Raw genomic sequence first — 20,802 nt, forward strand, 5'->3', positions numbered from 1 at the left:
CAAGAAAGCTTTCTTATGATTGCTGCTGCTAAGCCACTTCAGTCGTGTCCGACTCTGTGAGACCCCATAGACGGCAGCCCATCAGGCTCCCCCATCCCTGGGATTCTCCAGGCAAGAATACTGGAGTGGGTTGCCATTTCCTTCTCCAATGCATGAAAGTGAAAGTGAAAGTGAAGTCATGTCCTACTCTTATCGACTCCATGGACTGCAGCCCACCAGGCTCCTCCATCCATGGGATTTTCCAGGCAAGAGTCCTGGAGTGGGGTGCCACTGCCTTCTTTCTTATGATTAGGCTGTCACAAATAAAACAAATGCACAAGTATCTTCCCTGACAAGGAGAAATGGGACAACGGTAATTCACAATACACAATGACATCATAATTTCTCAAATTATTGCCAAATGTGGCATAAGATAAGGTGCAGGTAAAGGCCAAGATGTGAGGCTCATCAAGGCACTTCGCTCTTACAGAAACAAGCTATAATAAAAATTGTGGGGTCAACTGACTTCTTATGGAAGTGCTAGAGGAAGCACATTATGGAACAGAAAGGAAAAACTATAAATGAGCAACTGAGAATGTAAACAGGCCATCAGAAAGCCTCTACAGCAGCACAGTAGTGACTCATCATCTCCTCTAGTTGTTGGTTTGAGGACCAAGCTCAGGGCCTAGTTACAAGTACTGTAGGGTTATAGCACCAATTTAATTATCAAACTTCCCAGATTTGATGCAGGAGTCAGAATCTGAAACTTGAAATTGGAACTAGAGTGACATGGACAAATATCACTGGACCGCTCTTGCTAGTAGAGTAAGCTTCCCTATAAACAATGAAAAAGTCCCTACATTTAAAAAATGACAATTTTAATGAAAATAACTGGAACTTTTGTCTCACTACCCCTGCTTATCTCCAGGTCCCTAATCAGAATTAAATTACAACAGGAGTGATATTAACAAGATGATAACATAGGTCTTTCCCAAGTCTACTCCCAGAACATGGAAGTGAGGCTGAAGTACCACCGGCACCAGAGATCAAGACAGACCTCATAAGAAGATCAGCAGGAGCAACTATGCATGATGCATTACCCCTCCCCCACACTGGTGCAGCACAACACTGAGAGGTCTTCCCAGGCTGTGGTCCCTCAAGTGGGAGGAGAGTACAAAGTGGACATCTAGATCCCCCAGTACTGTGGGTCACTGGGAGCCCTACTCTGGTCCTGCCCCATGAGGATCACAAAAGACGAGTGGGATTTGACCACTGTAAATCTGATCATGACAGAGAAGGCAGGGTAGGGGTGAGGGTTGCAACAATCAATGCTTAGACCTTGGCAAGCCAACTTCCCATCCATAGCAACTGTAGATCCCAACTAGTAGATCTGCAGAGCCAGGACAGTGGAAGTGTATGATCAGGGAAGTCAATGAGGTACAAATCTGCCTGATTTGAGTCCTCAGATGAAAAGCTTTGCTGGCCCTGGACCTTCTACCCAGTCGGCATAGCTGTTTATAGCCTTGCCTAATGACTGGCAGAGCCCCTGGCTACCCCTAACAAGAAGCCTGGCTAGAATACCTGGTAGCTGCACAGTGCAGCAACATGAACAGAGAGTACAGAGGCAGAGCTGATTGTTCACAGAGCGAAGCCAGTGGCGCTGTCTGGCCAGGAAACTGGAGTAACAGATAGCTTGGGTTGAGCCCACAAAGAGCTAAGCTGATTCTCCAATTCCACCTGGGCAAGGAAACTAATTCATAACCCTGCCATTGCTAAATATAGCCTTCAGAAAGCCCAACCAATGAATCTAGTCAGAGCACACAGGAAGCTGTGCCATTCTATCCAACAATCCTGCTTACAGTGGCATTTGAACAGACAGCACAGCTCATGGTTTTCCCCATCTTCAGAGCAAAACCCAGTGGTCCCATGTGGCCAAGGAATTAAGGGTACAGTCTGCCTAACGTGGGTCCACAAATAATGAGGCATGCAAGTCATGTGGCCTATTCTGCTGCCTTGTCATGGCAGGGAAGCTAATTCATTCCTCAGCTACTGCTGAGTAGAGTTCTTTTTCCTTACCTTTTAGGAAGGCTGATCAGTGAATCTAGACAACCACAGAGTACATCCTACTGCCTCATTTGGGCAGGGAACCATGTCAGCAGTCCTGACAGTTAATACCCCTCATCCTTTACTTCAGAGCTTGGACAGTGGCTCTCACCCCAAAATAGAACCTGTCTGCCCAAGGACATGTCCAAAAACCTAAACTGAGCTGGCTAACGAAGAACTGTCTGCCAAAGTAAGCCTGTAAAGTCTGGAAGAGGAGACCAATTACTCAAATGCACAAATACCAAAGTAAGGAATGAAGAAAGTAAGAAAAATCATGTGAATGTAACACAATAAAATTAAACTAAAAATGCTGCAAATAAATGACCCAAAAGGAAAGGAGAGCTGTCAGAGAAATAATTCAGAATAAACTTCTTAAAGAATTTTAGTGAACTACAAAAGCAAACAGATAACTAAATGAAGTTAGAAAACGGTGAATGAAGAAAATAAGTTCAACGAAGAAATAAAAATCAATTAAAAAAAGCTGTCCTAGAGCTTCAACAGTAGACTTGAACAAGCGGAATAAAGAATCAGTGATCTAGAATGCAAGAATATTTAAAAATTATTCAGTCAGAGGATCAAAACCTTAAAAAGAATGAAAAAGAGAGAAGAAAGCCTACATGACTTTGGGACGAACACACACACACATACACACACACACACACACAGACACACACAAACACACTAATATCCATATCTTAGGAACTTGAAAAGGAAGGGACAGAAAGTTCATTTAAAGCAAAATGGCTGAAAACTTTCCAAAACTGGGAAAGAAATGGACTTCCAAGTGCATAACACACAAAGGATCCTAAATAGGTTGAACCCAAATAGGGCTACATGAGGACACATTACAATTAAATTGTTAAAGAAAAAGAAAGAATTTTGAAGGAAAAGGAAGAAATCAGGTTATATACAAGGGAACTCCCATAAGACTATCAGCATATTTCTCAACAGAAATATTTCAGGTGAAGAGAAAATGGGATTATATATTCAAAAATATCAAAAGAAAAAACTGTCAACTAAGAATTCTATACCCAGATAAAGACCATTACAGTATACTAACACATATATGTGGAATGTAGAAAGATGGTAATGATAACCCTATATGCAAAACAGAAAAAGAGACACAGATGTACAGAACAGAATTTTGGACTCTGTGGGAGAAGGCAAGGGTGGGATGTTTCGAAAGAACAGCATCGAAACATGTATATTATCAAGGGTGAAACAGAGCACCAGCCCAGGTTGGATGCATGAGACAAGTGCTCGGGCCTGGTGCACTGGGAAGACCCAGAGGGATTGGGTAGAGAGGGAGGTGGGAGGGGGGATTGGGATGGGGAATACATGTAAATCCATGGCTGATTCATGTCAATGTATGACAAAAACCACTACAATATTGTAAAGTAATTAGCCTTCAACTAATAAAAATAAATGAAAAAAAAAAAAAAAAGAATTCTATACCCAGCAAAGCTGTGCATCATAAATGAAGAAGAGATCGTGATTCTAAAACAAATCAAAGGTAAAGGAGTTCATCATCACTAGAGATCCCTTACAAGAAATACTAAAGGGAGTGAAGTTGAAGTTAAATAATGCTAATTAACATCATTAAAACATGAGAAAATTAGCATAAATGTCACTGTTAATGGCAAGTGTATAGTCAGAATTAGATACTGTGATAACATAATGGTGGTGCATAATTCACTCTAGTTTAAAAGTGGAAACACAAATATACTAAAACAATTATAGTAAAATATATTATAGGATATATAATATAAAAAAGACATAAAAGCACATAAACTATAATTAATAACTGAAAAAGAATAAGAACCTGGAGAAGAGAAGTAAAAGTATAAAGTTTAAAAATGCTACTGAGTGGGAGGAGATCAAGATGACAGAATAGAGGCACCTGGAACTCACCTCCTCCCACAAGTACAACAAAAATACATCTACATGCAGAACACATCTCACAGAAAATCTACTGAAAGCAGGCCTAAGATCGCATACAACTAAATCTGCAAGAAGGAGTCCTAGATAGTAGAGTAGGATGAAGGGACAAGGGAAAAGAGGAACTGGAATGGGACCTCTGCCACTAGGCAGGGAGCGGTGAAAGAGAAAGGTTCCTTTACTTAGAAATTTCCTTTACCACCTGGGAGGTCTGGTGGGACAGATAGGGAGCTTCAGAGACTCAAGGCGAGAATGTGGGAGGTGGATTATGCCCCAGCAGGGCACAGAGAGACCAGGACAGACTGCCTTTGCATGTCAGCAAGCTTCCCACATGCCTACTGGAGTGTGAAGTGGCCAAGTTCTGAATCTGAAGCTTCAGTGGACAGTCTGGGGAAAGGACTCAGTTTGGCTATACAGAGAATAGCTTGACGGGCCTGGAATACGGTCTGGGTAATGACTGGGAGTGTGCACAGAATGATGTGGGAGTCCACCATAAGAGTCTCATTGTCAACACACAAAACAAGGGTCAGAGGTGCACCATAGCAGCTTTATTGTCAGCATGCTCACAACAAAGCATGGTTTCCACCACCGAGGGTTTTGCAAACTTCCAGGGTACCCAAACATGGAGGTGGGGGAGCTGAAATTTAAGCTGATTATCCATGCTCCCAAATCAGGCACAGGAGTATAACTTTGGAAGGATTCAGACCAGTGAGTTTGGGGACCAGAACAATGCATTCAAGCATGAGGGACATCTGAGCTAATTATTGGTACTCCCATGACAGAGATGATTCCAGGTGCCACAATCAGCAAACTTTGTGGGTGCACACATCAAGTGGTGACTAACATCACACAATCACACATCTTGGTGGACAGCACCTGGGGAGGAGTTCACAGCAGCTCCTGTCCCAGAAGGAGTGCTCCAGTCCCTCCTACCTCACACAACAGTTTAGAAAAGGATCTGGGAACTTCTATTCCAACAACTGAAGAGCAGATTCTGTCCCCAACAGGGCTGTGACAACCACAGAGCAAAGGAGAGGCTCTGACCAACATCCAGTGTAGGCTCTAGTCAGCACACCACAATCACACCCCCTATCAAGGGGACAAGGGCCAGCACACCCTGAGAAAGACATGTCAAGCATTCATATCAAAACAGCCTTTGAACCAAAACTATTGGACTCACACAATCTTACATACAGGGTCAGTTCAGTTCAGTCGCTCAGTCGTGTCCGACTCTTTGCGACCCCATGAACTGCACCATACCAGGCCTCCCTGTCCATCACCAACTCCTGGAGTTTACCCAAACTCATGTCCATTGAGTCAGTGATGCCATCTAACCATCTCATCCCCTGTCATCCCCTTCTCCTCCTGCCCTCAATCTTTCCCAACATCAGGATGTTTTTAAATGAGTCAGCTCTTCACATCAGGTGGCCAAAATACTGGAGTTTCAGCTTCAACATCAGTCCTTCCAATGAACAGCCAGGACTGATTTCCTTCAGGATGGACTGGCTGGATCTCCTTGGAGTCCAAGGGACTCTCAAGAGCCTTCTCCAACACCACAGTTCAAAAGCATCAATTCTTCTGCATTCAGCTTTCAGTTCCACATAAAAACAGACCTTCAGACCAGAGTAGATAACTGTTTCTCTTAAATTCATAGAGTCAGAGAACTATAAGGAAAAGGCAGAAAACTACTCCCAATTTAAAAAAGAGAAATCCTCTGAAAAAAACAATGTAACAGACTTCCCAAATCTACCAGAACCCAAGTTCAAAGAGCAGTTAATAAAAATGTTGAAGGAATTAAGAAAGACCGTCAATAGAAACACACATTACCAAACCAAGGAACTAGAAACTATAAAAAGGAACCAAACAAAATTGCCAAGATAAAAACCAAGCTAGGGGAATAGCTCAGGAAAAGAGATGGAGCCAAAGCAAAAACGACACCCAGTTGTGGATGTGACTGGTGATGGAAGTCAAGTCCAGTGCTATAAAAAACAATATTGCATAAGAACCTGGAATGTTAGGTCCATGAATCAAGGTAAATTGGAAGTGGTCAAATAGGAGATGCCAAGGGTGGGCATCAACATTTTAGGAATCAGTGAACTAAAATGGACCAGAAAGGGCTAATTTAATTCAGACAACCATTACATCTACTACAGTGAGAAAGAATCCTTCAGAGGAAATGGAGTAGCCGTCATAGTCAACAAAAAAGTCCGAAATGCAGTACTTATGTGAAATCTCAAAAACAACAGAATGATCTCTGTTCATTTCCAAGGCAAACCATTCAATACCACAGTAATCCAAGTCTGTGCCCCAACCACTAATGTCAAAGAAGCTAAAGTTGAACAGTTGTATGAAGACCAACAAGAACTTCTAGAACTAACACCAAAAAGAAGATGTCCTTTTCGTCACAGGGGACTGGAATGTAAAAGTAGGAAGTCAAGAGATACCTGGAGTAATAGGCAAGTTTGGCTTTGGAGTACAAAATGAAGCAGGGCAAAGGCTAACAGGGTTTTGCCAAGAGAATACACTGGTCATACCAAACACCCTCTTGCAACAATACAAGAGATGACTCTACACATGGACAGCACCAGATGGTCAATATTAAAATCAGACTGATTATACTCTGCAACAGAAGACGGGGAAGTTCTATACAGTCAGAAAAAACAAGATCAGGAGTGACTGTGGCTTAGATCATGAACTCCTTACTGCAAAATTCAGACTTAAACTGAGGAGAGTGAAAAAGCTGGCTTAAAACTCAACATTCAAAAATCGAAGATCATGGCATCTGGTTCCATCACTTCATGGCAAATGATGGGGAAACAATGGAAACAGTGACAGACTTTATTTTTCTGGGCTCCAAAATCACTGCAGATGGTGACTGCAGTCATGAAAATAAAAGATGCTTGCTCTTTGGAAGAAAAACTATAACAAACCTAGACAGCATGTTAAAAAATAGACATTACTTTGCCAACAAAGATTCGTATAGTCAAAGCTATGGTTTTTCCAGTAATCATGTATGGATATGAGAACTGGACCATAAAAAAGGCTGAGTGCCAAAGAATTGATGCTTTCAAATTGTGGTGCTGGAGAAGATTCTTTAAAGTCCCATGGACTGCAAGGAGATCCAACCAGTCAATCCTAAAGGAAATCAACACTGAATATTCATTGGAAGGACTGATGCTGAAGCTCCAATACTTTGGCCTCCTGATGCAAAGTGCCAACTCATTGCAAAAGACCCTGACACTGGGAAGGATAGATGGCAAAGGGAGAAAGGGACAGCAGAGGCCGAGATGGTTGGATGGAGTCACTGACTCAAACGACATGAGTTTGAGCAAACTTTGGGAGATGGTAAAGGACAGGGAAGCCTGGCGTGCTGCAGTCCATGGGGTCACAAAAAGTTGGACACGACTGAGCGACTGAATAATAACATAAAATTTTGAAACATTTTAAAGAATTTTTATCATACTTTTTAGTTCATCACTTGTTTTGATTTTGAAGTTATTTTATCTGTAAGACTACTTCTCCAATTTTATACCTACAAAAAAATCTATTTAGGTTATAGAAATATCTTTGCAGATCTTTTCATGATGCACTCTTCAATATAGTAAGGAATACAAGTGTATTTGTGATATTTTATTCTACTTCAACTTCCAAATATTTGTAGTAAGATACTTTGCACTTCAGAATACTATTAATTCTACATATTTCAAAGTTTTAACAGTGATGAAATATAAATGCAATATCTAAATGTAAATATAAATATAAAATGTGTAAAATATATGCTGCAATGCTGGGAAAATTTTTAATGTATTTGTTTTCAAATAAGATTAAGTCATTACATACCAAAACAATTCCTGCAGAATAACCGGTAGCACACATCTTTCCAGGAAATGTTGCTCCCAAATAATCTGGATAATCTCTAAAGCTAAATAAATAAGTATTAAATGACAATTAATTTTGACAAACAATTAATATATGATATTTCCTGCTAAGAATTTTCCTGTAGTTCGTAAAATTCTAGTCTGAAGCAAATTGAAGTAAAATCTTTCTCTATGTCTTTGTTTCACATTGTAAAATAGTGTTAATTAAATGAGATTAAGCACTTTGGGTTTCTAAAACATATCCAGTGAATCCAAATTCTTGATGACTTTACTGTTCTTGTGACATTTAGTTAAGGTTACCAAAGCCTTTAACAGGCTTCCCTGTAAAGGGACAGTAGAGAATCTGCCTGCACTGCAGGAGACCAGGGTTTGGCCGCTTGGTCAGGAAGATTCTCTGGAAGCAACAGCAACCTACTCCAGTATTCTTGTCTGGGAAATCCCCTGGACAGAGGAGCCTGGTGGGCTACAGACCATGGGGTCGCAAAGAGTTGGACACGACTTAGCAACTGAGGATGCACACATGCACCAAAGACTTTGACCAAACATTTCAATCAAAAGCATTTTGCTCAATAACAACGAAAAATACCTTTAATGTATGGATTAAAAGTTTTCACTCAAATGTAGGTAAGCTCACCATTTTCTTACTATAATGACTATATTGTTCTACAACTTAAGTACTTTTTTTCTGCTTTGAAAAAGATTCCATATAGCCTGCCATATAATAATAGCACTATTCTCAGAGATTTATGTAAATCATTCTATTTAATTCTCAAATCCACCCAGTGAAATAGATACTATTTGTCCCCACTGAACAAATCATATATCAGATGAAAAGTACAAATAACTTGCTCAGGGCATCAGAGTTAATAAGTACTGCTGAAGGATATGAACTTAAGACAGTTTGAATCCAGAGCTGTACTTTCAATTACTAAGATATAGATGTTCCAAACATATTCTGCCATCTTTAGAGCCCCAGCCAAAATAAACATTCCAGGATGTATGTAGAAAAGCTTAATACCCAATTCTCAATTTAAAAGGTCCCCTCAGTCTCACCTGCACTTTACTTCACAACTGCACTGTCCCTCCACGGCTCCCTTATTCTCATGTTGTACATCCCTACCCTCCAGCACTTGTATCCAAGTATTTGCCCTTAACACCCAAGTTTAGCTTTACATTCCAATATTGAATTATTGCTTAAATTCTTTTTTCATTCAAGACAGTTCTGCCAATAGATAAGACTTTCCCCTAAACTCTATCCACACGCCTGATGATCTGGATACAATAATAACTATTTTTACTTAATATTGCCCACCCAATCTTCACATCCAATCCGTTATCAAGATTTAACATTTTACTTCTTCAACATTTCTTGATTCCCTCTCCTCCTACAGAGGTTTAGCTACAGTTATAACTATGAATTCCATGCGCTTTGAAAAGAATTATTACTTACTCCTATATCTCTAAGTACACTGCTTCAATAACCTGTAATGCTGTCCACCTTCCTTTGAGTTTAAATATGCCTAAATCTGTCTTCACACTTCTAATTTGATTCATTACTTTGGATCTCTCTCTCATTCTTGCTCTCACTCTCACTCTCATTACTTCCTCCTTTAAACTATAAACAGATACACATAATGTACTAACATTAATCTTCTGCAATGACATCAGCACGATGGCAGACTTGGGACTTTTAACCCTCATCTCTCTCTCCAGAGACACTTTTGAGAAACACTCACAGATGAGAGTATTTTTGTGGCCTAAGAGTCCAAGGAAGGGTCCCACACCACACTTGAGCAAAAAAAATCCAGGAACATTCACATTCTTAGGTAAAAACAGTCTCACTCTGCCCACATCACCATTCCCCCAACTCAGCACAGCTCAGTGCCAAGACACGCCTTCAGCCATGATCTCTCCCACAAGTGAAGGTGAGGGCACAATGAGTGCCCCCAGGCATGCAAGATGATTCCCAAAGAGGCCCATTTTTAAATTAAATTCCACTGAGAGATGGATGGATAAAGAAAACACGATGTACATACACAGTGGAATATAATTCAGCCTCAGAAAATAAGGAAATCCTGCCATTTGCAACATGGATAAACCTGGAGAACATTATGCTAAGTGAAGTAAGCCAAACATGAAAAGTCAAGTACTGAAAGATCTTGCTTATATGTTGAATCTAAAAGGGTCAACTTATAAAAGCAAAGAGTTGAATGGTGGTTGCCAGGGGTTGGGAAATGGGGGAAATGGGAAGATGGTCAAAGGTATAAAGTTTCAGTTGCACAGGATGAATATGTCCTAGAAATCTAATGTACAGTCAGATGTCTAGAGTTAATAATACTGTATTGTATATGTGAAATTTGCTAGAGTAGACTTAAATTTTCTCACCACACACCAAAAAATGGCAACTGTATAAGATGATGGATATTTTAATCAACTTGATTAAATTTTTATAATGTATACATATGTCAGAACATCATTGTGGACATCCCTGGTGGTCAGTGGTTAAGAAGCCTCCTGCCAGCGCAAGGGACATGGTTCTGGGGAAGAGTCCACAGGCCTCGGGGCAATATGCCCATATGCCCATATGCCCACATGCCCATATGCCCACATGCCCACATGCCCATATGCAGCAACTGCTGAGCCTGCATTCCAGAGCCCACAGGCCACAACTACTGAGCCCATGCACCACAACTACTGAAGCCCACATACTCTAAGGCCCATGCTCTGCAAGAGGAGAAGTCACTACAATGAGAAGCCTGCACACTGCAACTAGGGAGTAACCTCTGCTTGTCACAACCAGAGAAATCCCTCACACAGCAACAAAGACCCAGTACAGCCAAGATAAATAAATAATAAACAATTTTAAATGCTATTAAAAAACCACACTGTACCCCTTAAATATATAAAATTTTTACTTATCAATTATAACTCAATAAAGATGGAAAGGAATAACAATAATAAAAGCAAATATAGGGAAATTGAGGCAGAACACATCAACTGCCCTAGGCGACAGACAGGGCTGAACTTAAGTGCAGGCAGTTGGCCTCCAGAGCTTAAATTTGAATCACTATGCTACGTTATCTCAATAAACATTTGTTGAATAAAGGAAAGATTGTAAAAGGTTCAAAAAAATTAAGCTTACTATGTTTACTGTTCCTCCTTCAGGACCCAGATTATAAATTTCTGGAGTATGGAGACCACAGGAAGTTCTGTTAATGATCATAATTATTCTAGTATATTACCTTACTCAGGGGCTTCCCAAGTGGCATTAATTATAAAGAACCCACCTGCCAATGCAGGAGATGTAAGAGACGTGGTTTCAATCCCTGGGTCAGGAAGATCCCCTGCAGGAGGAAATGGCAAACTACTCCAGTATTTTTGCCTGAAGAATCCCATGGACAGAGGAGCCTGGCAGGCTACAGTCCATGGGGTCACAAAGAGTCAGACACAACTGAAGTGAGTTAACACGCAGCATGTTACTCATATGAAAAATACACTGGTGCTTTAAAATAACATCGAGATATCCAGAAGGATCATTACTTAAGTTTAAGGATGCTGACTGTACCATAATTTCTATATTTCTAATGGGATAAATTCCCTGTCACCAGTCTCACTATTAATGCATCAAAGTTCAACATCTTAAAATTGGGAAAGGGGTATGTCAAGGCTGTATATTGTCACCCTGCTATTTAACTTATATGCAGAGTACATCATGTGAAATTTCAGGCTGGGAGAAAGACAAGGTGAAATCAAGACTGCCGGGAGAAACATCAATAGCCTCAGATATGCAGATGACACCACCCTTATGGCAGAAAGCAAAGAGGAACTAAAGAGCCTCTTGAAGAAGGTGGAAGAGAGTGAGAAAGCTGGCTTAAAATTCAACATTCAAAAAACTAAGATCATGGCATATGGTCCCATTACTTCATAGCAAATAGATGGTTAAACAACAGAAACAGTGACAGACTTTATTATCTTGGGCTCCAAAATCACTGTGAATGGTGACTGCAGCCATGAAATTAAAAGATGCTTTCTCCTTGGAAGAAAAGCTATGACAAACCTACATAACATATTAAAAAGAAGAGACATTACTTTGCCTACAAAGGTCTGTATAGTCAAAGTTATGGTTTTCCCAGTAGTCATGTATGGATGTGAGTTGGACTATAAAGAAACCTAAGTGCCGAAGAACTGATGCTTTTGAACTGTGGTGTTGGAGAAGACTCTTCTGAGTCCATTGGACTGCAAGGAGATCCAACCAGTCCATCCTAAAGGAAATCAGTCCTGAACACTCAATGGAAAGACTGATGCTGAAGCTGAAGCTCCAATACTTTGGCCACCTGATGCGAAGAGCAGACTCACTGGAAGAGACCCTGATGCTGGGGAAAATAGACGGCAAAAGGAGAAAGGGACAACAGAGAACGAGATGGTTGGATGGAATCACTGACTCAATAGACATGAGTTCGAGCAAACTTCGGGGAAGATGGTGAAGGACAGGGTAGCCTGGCGTGCTGCAGTCCATGGGGTTGCAAAGAGTCAGACACTACTGAGCGATTCAGTAACAACACTCTTTGTCAGCAATGTGATGTCTCTTCTTTTTAGCTTTCCTTCCAAGGAACAAGGATCTTTTAATTTCATGGCTGCAGTCCACATTGATCTTGGAGTACAAGAAAATAAAATCTGTCACTGTTTTTCTTAGCAACTTTCAAATAGACAACAGTATTGTTACTTTTATATAATTATACTTTGTATAATTATACTTTGTAAAAGTATACAAAGTTATACTTTTCGATCACCTTCACCCATTTGTTTGTTTGTTTTTGATTATACTTATAAGTCAGCCTCAGTGTTAGTCACTCAGTCATGTCTGACTCTTTGCAATCCCATGGACTGTAGTCTGTCAGGCCCCTCAGTCCATGGGATTCTCCAGGCAAGAATACTGGAGTGGGTTGCCATTCCCTTCTCCAGGGGATCTTCCCGACCCAGGGATTGAACCACAGTCTTCTGCATTACAGGCAGATTCCTTACCGTCTGAGCTACACATGTAACTAAAATTAAACAATATTTGTCTTTCTCATTCTGACTTATTTCACTTAGCAAAATGCCCTTAAGACCTATACATTTGTCACAAATGTAAAGATTTTCTTCTTTTTATGGTCAGATAGTAATTCATTATGCATATGAACCTATTTTTTGTTTATCCATTCATCCATTACTGGACAAATAGGTTGATTCGATATCTGTCTGTATCTATATCATATAAAGTAGGCTTTACTTCCAGAAGCATTGGTACATCATAAAATTCTTTCAATAGATGAATAAAAACATTTGATAAAATTTAAAATTTATTCACAATTTTTAAAAAACTTTTAGTAGACATAATAAACATTTTATTTGACAAAGAGCATCTACAAAACCTATAATGCAATTTTATACTTAATAATGATACACAGAAATCTTTCCCTTTGCAACAACAATGAAATAAAGATACTTGTTGTTACTTCTATTCATCATATTTTAGTGGTCCTAGTTAACATACTAAGAAAGTAATTTGCATAAGTGTTAGATGAGAAAAAATAAAACTACCATAACTTTCAGATGATATGACTGTACATGCAGAAATTAGAATATCTCTACAGATAAGTCATTAAAATTTAGAAATGAATTATATAACATAAAAAGTGAAATCTAATGTGAACTGTGGGATCTATCTAGTAATGCATCAATATTGGTTCACCATCCTTAACAAATGTATGACACCAGTGCAAGATGTTAATAATGGGGGGAAACTGAGGTAAGAGTCGTGGGGGAAAGGGAGTATATGGGAACTTCCTGTACCTTTTTCTTGATTTTTCTGTAAAGCTAAAACTGATCTAAAATAAAATCCATTAATTTTAAAAATTGACACAAAATTTTTAATTCTCTATATATTGAATATCCTCAGAAGTTCAGTGAAAAGTAAAAAAATACAGCTGAAGAAATTAAGACAGCAGATTAGGAAAACCTGAACTCACCTCCTCCCAAGGGCACACCAAAATTACTAGTATATCAGAGCAACTATAGGAATGACCTGAAATCTAGTATGAAAGAATTTCCAAAATTAATGATATAAAGAAGGGAGCCACAATGAGACAGGTGTGAAGGCAGAGACTTGGTCCAGTCGGGACTGACACATCCAAGCCTGCAATGTGTCTACAAACAAGAGGCATATCACAACCTTGATCCTCATTGAGGATCAAGAAGTCTGAGTCCCAGCCAAGCTTCCCAGCACAGCCACCTTGCACTGAAAAAGTGAACCATCCCCCTCGAAGTTGGACTTTGAAAACCAGCAGGGCTTACACTCAGGAGAGCCAGAGGGCTACAGAAAACACATACTCCACTCAGAATACACACAAAATCTCACATGCTCTGACTCCCAGCATAGAGGTAGTCATTTGGAAGGAACCTGGGTCAGACTATATTTGCTGAACTTGAAGAGCATCCGAAAGAGGCAGGAGGTAGCTAAGATTAAGATTCTGGTGGTAGATATTTTTGGAATCTCTTTCTACTGTGCTAACAATGGCATTTTAGAATCCTCCCTTTATCCTATTAATGAGGGGGCATGCAATACCTACCAGCAGGGCCTGCAGCAGCTGTGCATCATCAGAAAGCACAAGCAGTCACAAGGGGAGCAGGTCTTGCCCACCAGTGGGCCTACAATGGCCTCACAAGGCAGTGCCTCTCAGCTAGCCAGGCTGGAAGCCAGCCTCAAAACCAGGATGCCAGAGTAGTCAGTCATGACACAACAGAAGGGCACTAACAGCCCACACAGGGAACACACTGGATCACTTAGCTCTAATGGCCAGTGAGAAATATGCTGCTAGACCTCATAAGATGCCTCCCATATAAGGCCACAGAGAACCAGGCAAAACAACAAAAGAGAGGAGTATGTTCCAAATAAGCAAACAAGATAAAACCTAAAAAAACAACTAAACAAAACAGAGATAAGCAACCTACTACCCAAAATGAGCTCAAGGTAATAATCATAAACATACTCACTAATGTGGAGAGAAGAATAGATGAATACAATGAGAGTTTCAATAGTTAGAAGATATTTTTAAAAAACAATCAGAGCTAAAGAATACAATAAATGAAGTAACAAGTACCCCAGAAGGAATCAATAATAGGTTAGATGCTACAGAGAATGAAATGGATCAGTGTTCTGGAAGGCAGAATAGTGGAAATTACCCAATTTAAAAAGATAACAGATTTTAATAATAAAACAAGAAACTCTGGGGCAACATGAAGTGACATTCACAATCACATTGTAGGCACCCCAGGAAAGAAGAAAAAATGAAAGATGCAGAGAAATTATATGAAGCAATAATAGCTTTAAAAATTCCCTAAAGAAGAAAACAGACATCCAGGTCCAGGAATCACTGACAGAACCCAAGATGAACCCTAACATGCTCATACCAACAAATGGTCTAATTAAAACATGTAAAAGATAAAGAGGAACCCTTAAAACCCAAAGAGAGAAACAAATGATCAAGTACAAGGAAATTCCCATTAGACTATCAGCTGACTTTTTAGCAGAAACTCTGAAGTCCAGAATAGAGTAACATCATATATTCAAAAAAACAAAAGGGAAAAACCTAAAACCAAGAATACTCTACCTGGCAAAGATATCATTCAGTTTGCAGGAGAGATAAACAGTTTTACAGAAGAGCAAAAGCTATCAGAGTTCAGCTCCGCTAAAACAGAAAGAAGAAATGTTAAAGAGGCCTTCTCTAAGCTGATAAGGACACAACTACAAATAAGTAATATTACAAAAAGAACACAAGAGAAGATTCTACACATGGACATCATCAGATGATCAATACGAAATCAAATTGATTTATGTTCTTTGCAGCCAAAGATATAGAAGTTCTAGACAGTCAGCAAAAACAAGACCAGGATCTGACTGTGGCTCAGATCATGAACACCATATTGCCAAATTCAGACTTAAATTGAAGAAAGTAGGGAAAACCACTAGACCATTCAGGTATAACCTAAATCAAATCCCTTACAATTATACAGTGGAAGTAATAAATAGATTCAAGGGACTGGATCCAATAAACTACCTGATGAACTATGAACAGAGGTTTGTGACACTGTATAGGAGACAGGGGTCAAGACCATCCCCAAGAAAAATGAATGCAAAAAAGCAAAACGGTTGTGTGAGCATGCCTTACAAATAGCTATGAAAAGAAGAGAAGCGAAAAGCAAAGGAGAAAAGGAAAGATATACTCATTTGAATGCAGAGTTCCAAAGAATAGCAAGGAGAGATAAGAAAGCTTTCCTCAGGGGTCAGTGCAAAGAAATAGAGGAAAGCAATAGAATGGGAAAGACCTGAGATCTCTTCATCACAGTTAGAGATACTAAGGGAATATTTCATGCAAAGATAGGCACAATAAAGGACAGATACGGTATGGAGCTAACAGAAGCAGAAGATATAAGAGGAGGTGGCAACAATACACAGAAGAACTATACAAAAAAGATCTTCACGACCCAGATAATCAGAGGGTATGATCACTCACCTACAGTAGGTCATCCTGGAATGGAAAGTCAAGGGGGCCTTAGGAAGCATCACTACAAAGCTAGTGGAGGTGATGGAATTCCAGTTGAGCTATTTCAAATCCTAAATGATGATGCTGTGAAAGTGCTGCACTCAATATGCCAGCAAATTTGAAAAATGCAGCAGTGGCCACAGGACTGGAAAAGGTCAGTTTTCATTCCAATCCCAAAGAAAGGCAATCCCAAAAAATGCTCAAACAACCGCACAATTTGCACTCACCTCACACACTAGTAATGCTCAAAATTCTCCAAGCCAGGCTTCAACAGTATGTGAACTGTGAACTTGCAGATGTTCAAGCTGGATTTAGAAAAGGCAGAGGAACCAGAGATCAAATTGCCAACATCCATTGGATCATCAAAAAAGCAAGAGAATTCCAGAGAAACATCTACTTCTGCTTTATTGACTAGGCCAAGGCCTTTGACCATGTGGATCACAACAAATTGTGGAAAATTCTTAAAGAGATGGGAATACTAGACCACCTGACCTGCCTCTTGAGAAATCTGTATGCAGGTCAGGAAGCAACAGTTAGAACTGGACACGGAACAACAGACTGGTTCCAAATTGGGAAAGGAGTATGTCAAGGTTGTATATTGTCACCCTGCTTATTTAACTTACATCCAGAGTGCATCATGTGAAATTCTGGGCTGGATGCAGCACAAGCTGGAATCAGTTTTTTTACTGATATTGCCAGGACAAATATCAGTAACATCGGATATTCAGATGACACCACCCTTACGGCAGAAAGTGAAGAAGAACTAAAGAGCCTCTTGATGAAAGTGAAAGAGGAGAGTGAAAAAGTTGGCTTAAAGCTCAACATTCAGAAAACTAAGATCATGGAATCTGGTCCCATCACTTCATGGGAAATAGATGGGGAAACAGTGGAAATAGTGACAGACTTTATTTTTCTGGGCTCCAAAATCACTGTGGATGGTGACTGCAGCCATGAAAGTAAAAGCTGCTTACTCCTTGGAAGAAAAGTTATGACCAACCTAGACATCTTATTAAAAAGCAGAGGCATTACTTTACCAATAAAGGTCCATCTAGTCAAGGCTATGGTTTTTTCAGTGCTCATGTATGGGTGTGAGAGTTGGACTATAAAGAAAACCTGAGTGCCGAAGAATTGATGTTTTCAAACTGTGGTGCTGGAGGAGACTCTTGAGAGTCCCTTGGACTGCAAGGAGATCCAACCAGTCCATCCTAAAGGAAATCAGTCCTGAATATTCATTGGAAGGCCTGATGCTGAAGCTGAAACTCCAATACTTTGACCACCTGATGCGAAGAACTGACTTGTTTGAAAAGACCCTGATGCTGGGAAAGATTGAGAGCAGGAGGAGAAGGGGACGACAGAAGATGAGATAGTTGGATGGCATCCCTGACTCAATGGACATGAGTTTGAATAAACTACAGGAATTGGTGAGAGACACGGAGGCCTGGCGTGCTGCAGTCCATGGGACCACAAAGAGTTGGACACGACTGAGCTACTGGACTAAACTGAACTGAACTGATAGAGGAAAAGTCTCACTGGCAAAGGGAAGCAGATAGTAAACAAAGAGGTAGGAATTTTACAGGATAAAAGATGTAAAATTATCTATATCCACAATAAGTAGTTAAGATATATACAAAAATTATGCAAAATATGACATAAAAAACATTAGTAGCAATAAAATGTAGAACTGTTAGAATGTGTTGCAACTTAAGATATCATCAACTTAAATACACATGCCATCCCCAAACAGCAGAATATACATTTTTTTCAAGTGCACATGGAACATTCTCCAGGATGGATCACATGACAGGCACAAAACAATTTTCAGTAAATTTAAAATTGAAATCATAGTAAGCAGTTTTCCAACCACAACAGTATGAGATTAGAAGTTAATCAAAAGCAAAAAGCTGGATATAACAGAAACACATAGATTCCAAATAAGATGCTACTAAATAATCAATGGGTTGGAAGAAATTAAAGAAAAAAAATCACAAAGCACTTTGAAACAAATGAAAATAAAAATGCAATGCTCCAAAATTTTAGGGTCACAGCAAATGCAGTTCTAAGAAGGAAGTTTATACAATCTATCTCAAGAAACAAGAAAAATATCAACCTAAACTGACACTCAAGGAACTAGAAGAAGTTAGTAGAAGGCAGGAAATAAAAAAGAACAGAGAAGAAATCAATGAAATAGAGATGAAGAAAAATAGGAAAGATAACTAAGAGTGATATTTTAGTTGAAACTAAGAGTGAGTTCTTTTAAAAGATAAACAAAATTGGTAAACTTTTAGCCAGATTCATCAAGGTAAAAAGAGAGAGACCTAATCAATAAAATCAGAAATGAAAATGGAGATGCTAAATAGACACCACAGAAATACAAAGGATAAGACAGTACTGTGAACAACTGTATGCCAATAAAATGACAGCCTGGCAGAAATGGACATAACTCCTGGGAAAGTGCAATCTCCCAAGACTGAACCAGGAAGAAATAAAAAATATGAAGAGATCAATTACCAGTACTGAAATTGAATCAGTAATTTAAAAACTCCCAACAAACAAAAGTCCAGGACCAGAAGGCTTCACAGGTTAATCCTGCCAAACATTTAGAGAAGAGTGAATACCTATCCTTCTGGAACTATTCCAAAAAATGCAGAGGAAGGAATGAACACTTCCAAACTCATTCTATGAGGCCTCATCAACCTGATACCAAAATCAGACAAATGTGTCAGAAAAAAGGAAATTACAGGCCATTGCTGATGAAAGCAGATGCAGAAATCTTCAACAAAATGTTAGTAAACCAAATTTAACAATACATAAAAAGAATCAAACACCATGGTAAAGTGGGATTATCCCAGGACACAAGGATGGTTCAATATCCATGAATCAATCAATGTTGTTAGGTTCAGTCGCTCAGTTGTGTTCAACTCTTTGCAACCCCATGGACTGCAGCACGCCAGGCCTCCCTATCCCTCACCAACTCCTGGAGTTTACTCAAACTCATGTCCATTGAGTCAGGGATGCCATCCAACCATCTCATCCTCTGTTGTCCCCTTCTCCTCCTGCCCCCAATCCCTCCCAGCATCAGAGTCTTTTCCAATGAGTCAACTCTTCACATGAGGTGGCCAAAGTATTGGAGTTTCAGCTTCAGCATCAGGCCTTCCAATGAATATTCAGGACTGATTTCCTTTAGGATGGACTGGTTGGATCTCCTTGCAGTCCAAGGGACTCTCAAGAGTCTCCTCCAGCACCACAGTTTGAAAACATCAATTCTTCGGCACTCAGGTTTTCTTTATAGTCCAACTCTCACACCCATACATGAGCACTGAAAAAACCATAGCCTTGACTAGATGGACCTTTATTGGTAAAGTAATGCCTCTGCTTTTTAATAAGATGTCTAGGTTGGTCATAACTTTTCTTCCAAGGAGTAAGCAGCTTTTACTTTCATGGCTGCAGTCACCATCCACAGTGATTTTGGAGCCCAGAAAAATAAAGTCTGTCACTATTTCCACTGTTTCCCCATCTATTTCCCATGAAGTGATGGGACCAGATTCCATGATCTTAGTTTTCTGAATGTTGAGCTTTAAGCCAACTTTTTCACTCTCCTCTTTCACTTTCATCAAGAGGCTCTTTAGTTCTTCTTCACTTTCTGCCGTAAGGGTGGTGTCATCTGAATATCCGATGTTACTGATATTTGTCCTGGCAATATCAGTAAAAAAACTGATTCCAGCTTGTGCTGCATCCAGCCCAGAATTTCACATGATGCACTCTGGATGTAAGTTAAATAAGCAGGGTGACAATATACAACCTTGACATACTCCTTTCCCAATTTGGAACCAGTCTGTTGTTCCGTGTCCAGTTCTAACTGTTGCTTCCTGACCTGCATACAGATTTCTCAAGAGGCAGGTCAGGTGGTCTAGTATTCCCATCTCTTTAAGAATTTTCCACAATTTGTTGTGATCCACATGGTCAAAGGCCTTGGCCTAGTCAATAAAGCAGAAGTAGATGTTTCTCTGGAATTCTCTTGCTTTTTTGATGATCCAATGGATGTTGGCAATTTGATCTCTGGTTCCTCTGCCTTTTCTAAATCCAGCTTGAACATCTGCAAGTTCACAGTTCACATACTGTTGAAGCCTGGCTTGGAGAATTTTTAACATTACTTTACTAGTGTGTGAGGTGAGTGCAAATTGTGCGGTTGTTTGAGCATTTTTTGGGATTGCCTTTCTTTGGGATTGGAATGAAAACTGACCTTTTCCAGTCCTGTGGCCACTGCTGAGTTTTCCAAATCAATGTTATATATATTGACAAATTGAAGAGTAAAAATATAGTCA

General features: G+C 39.7%; 1 protein-coding gene across 10 annotated transcripts in view; it reads right to left on the reverse strand.

Annotated features, from left to right (window-relative positions):
* ADAM32 (ADAM metallopeptidase domain 32) overlaps positions 1 to 20,802 on the reverse strand; it is a 154,440-nt gene that overhangs the window by 82,411 nt on the left and 51,227 nt on the right. For all 10 annotated transcript variants that reach the window (XR_011485100.1, XM_070459859.1, XM_070459858.1 and 7 more), the window contains one exon: positions 7,861 to 7,942. Coding sequence is in view for 9 of the 10 variants with exons in the window: in XM_070459859.1 (XP_070315960.1) it covers positions 7,861 to 7,942 (82 nt within the window). In the remaining variant the exon portion in view is untranslated. The remainder of the gene's footprint in view (positions 1 to 7,860; positions 7,943 to 20,802) is intronic.

Source organism: Odocoileus virginianus, chromosome 32 (genome assembly GCF_023699985.2).
Source record: "Odocoileus virginianus isolate 20LAN1187 ecotype Illinois chromosome 32, Ovbor_1.2, whole genome shotgun sequence".
Classification (NCBI taxonomy): Eukaryota; Metazoa; Chordata; class Mammalia; order Artiodactyla; family Cervidae; genus Odocoileus; species Odocoileus virginianus.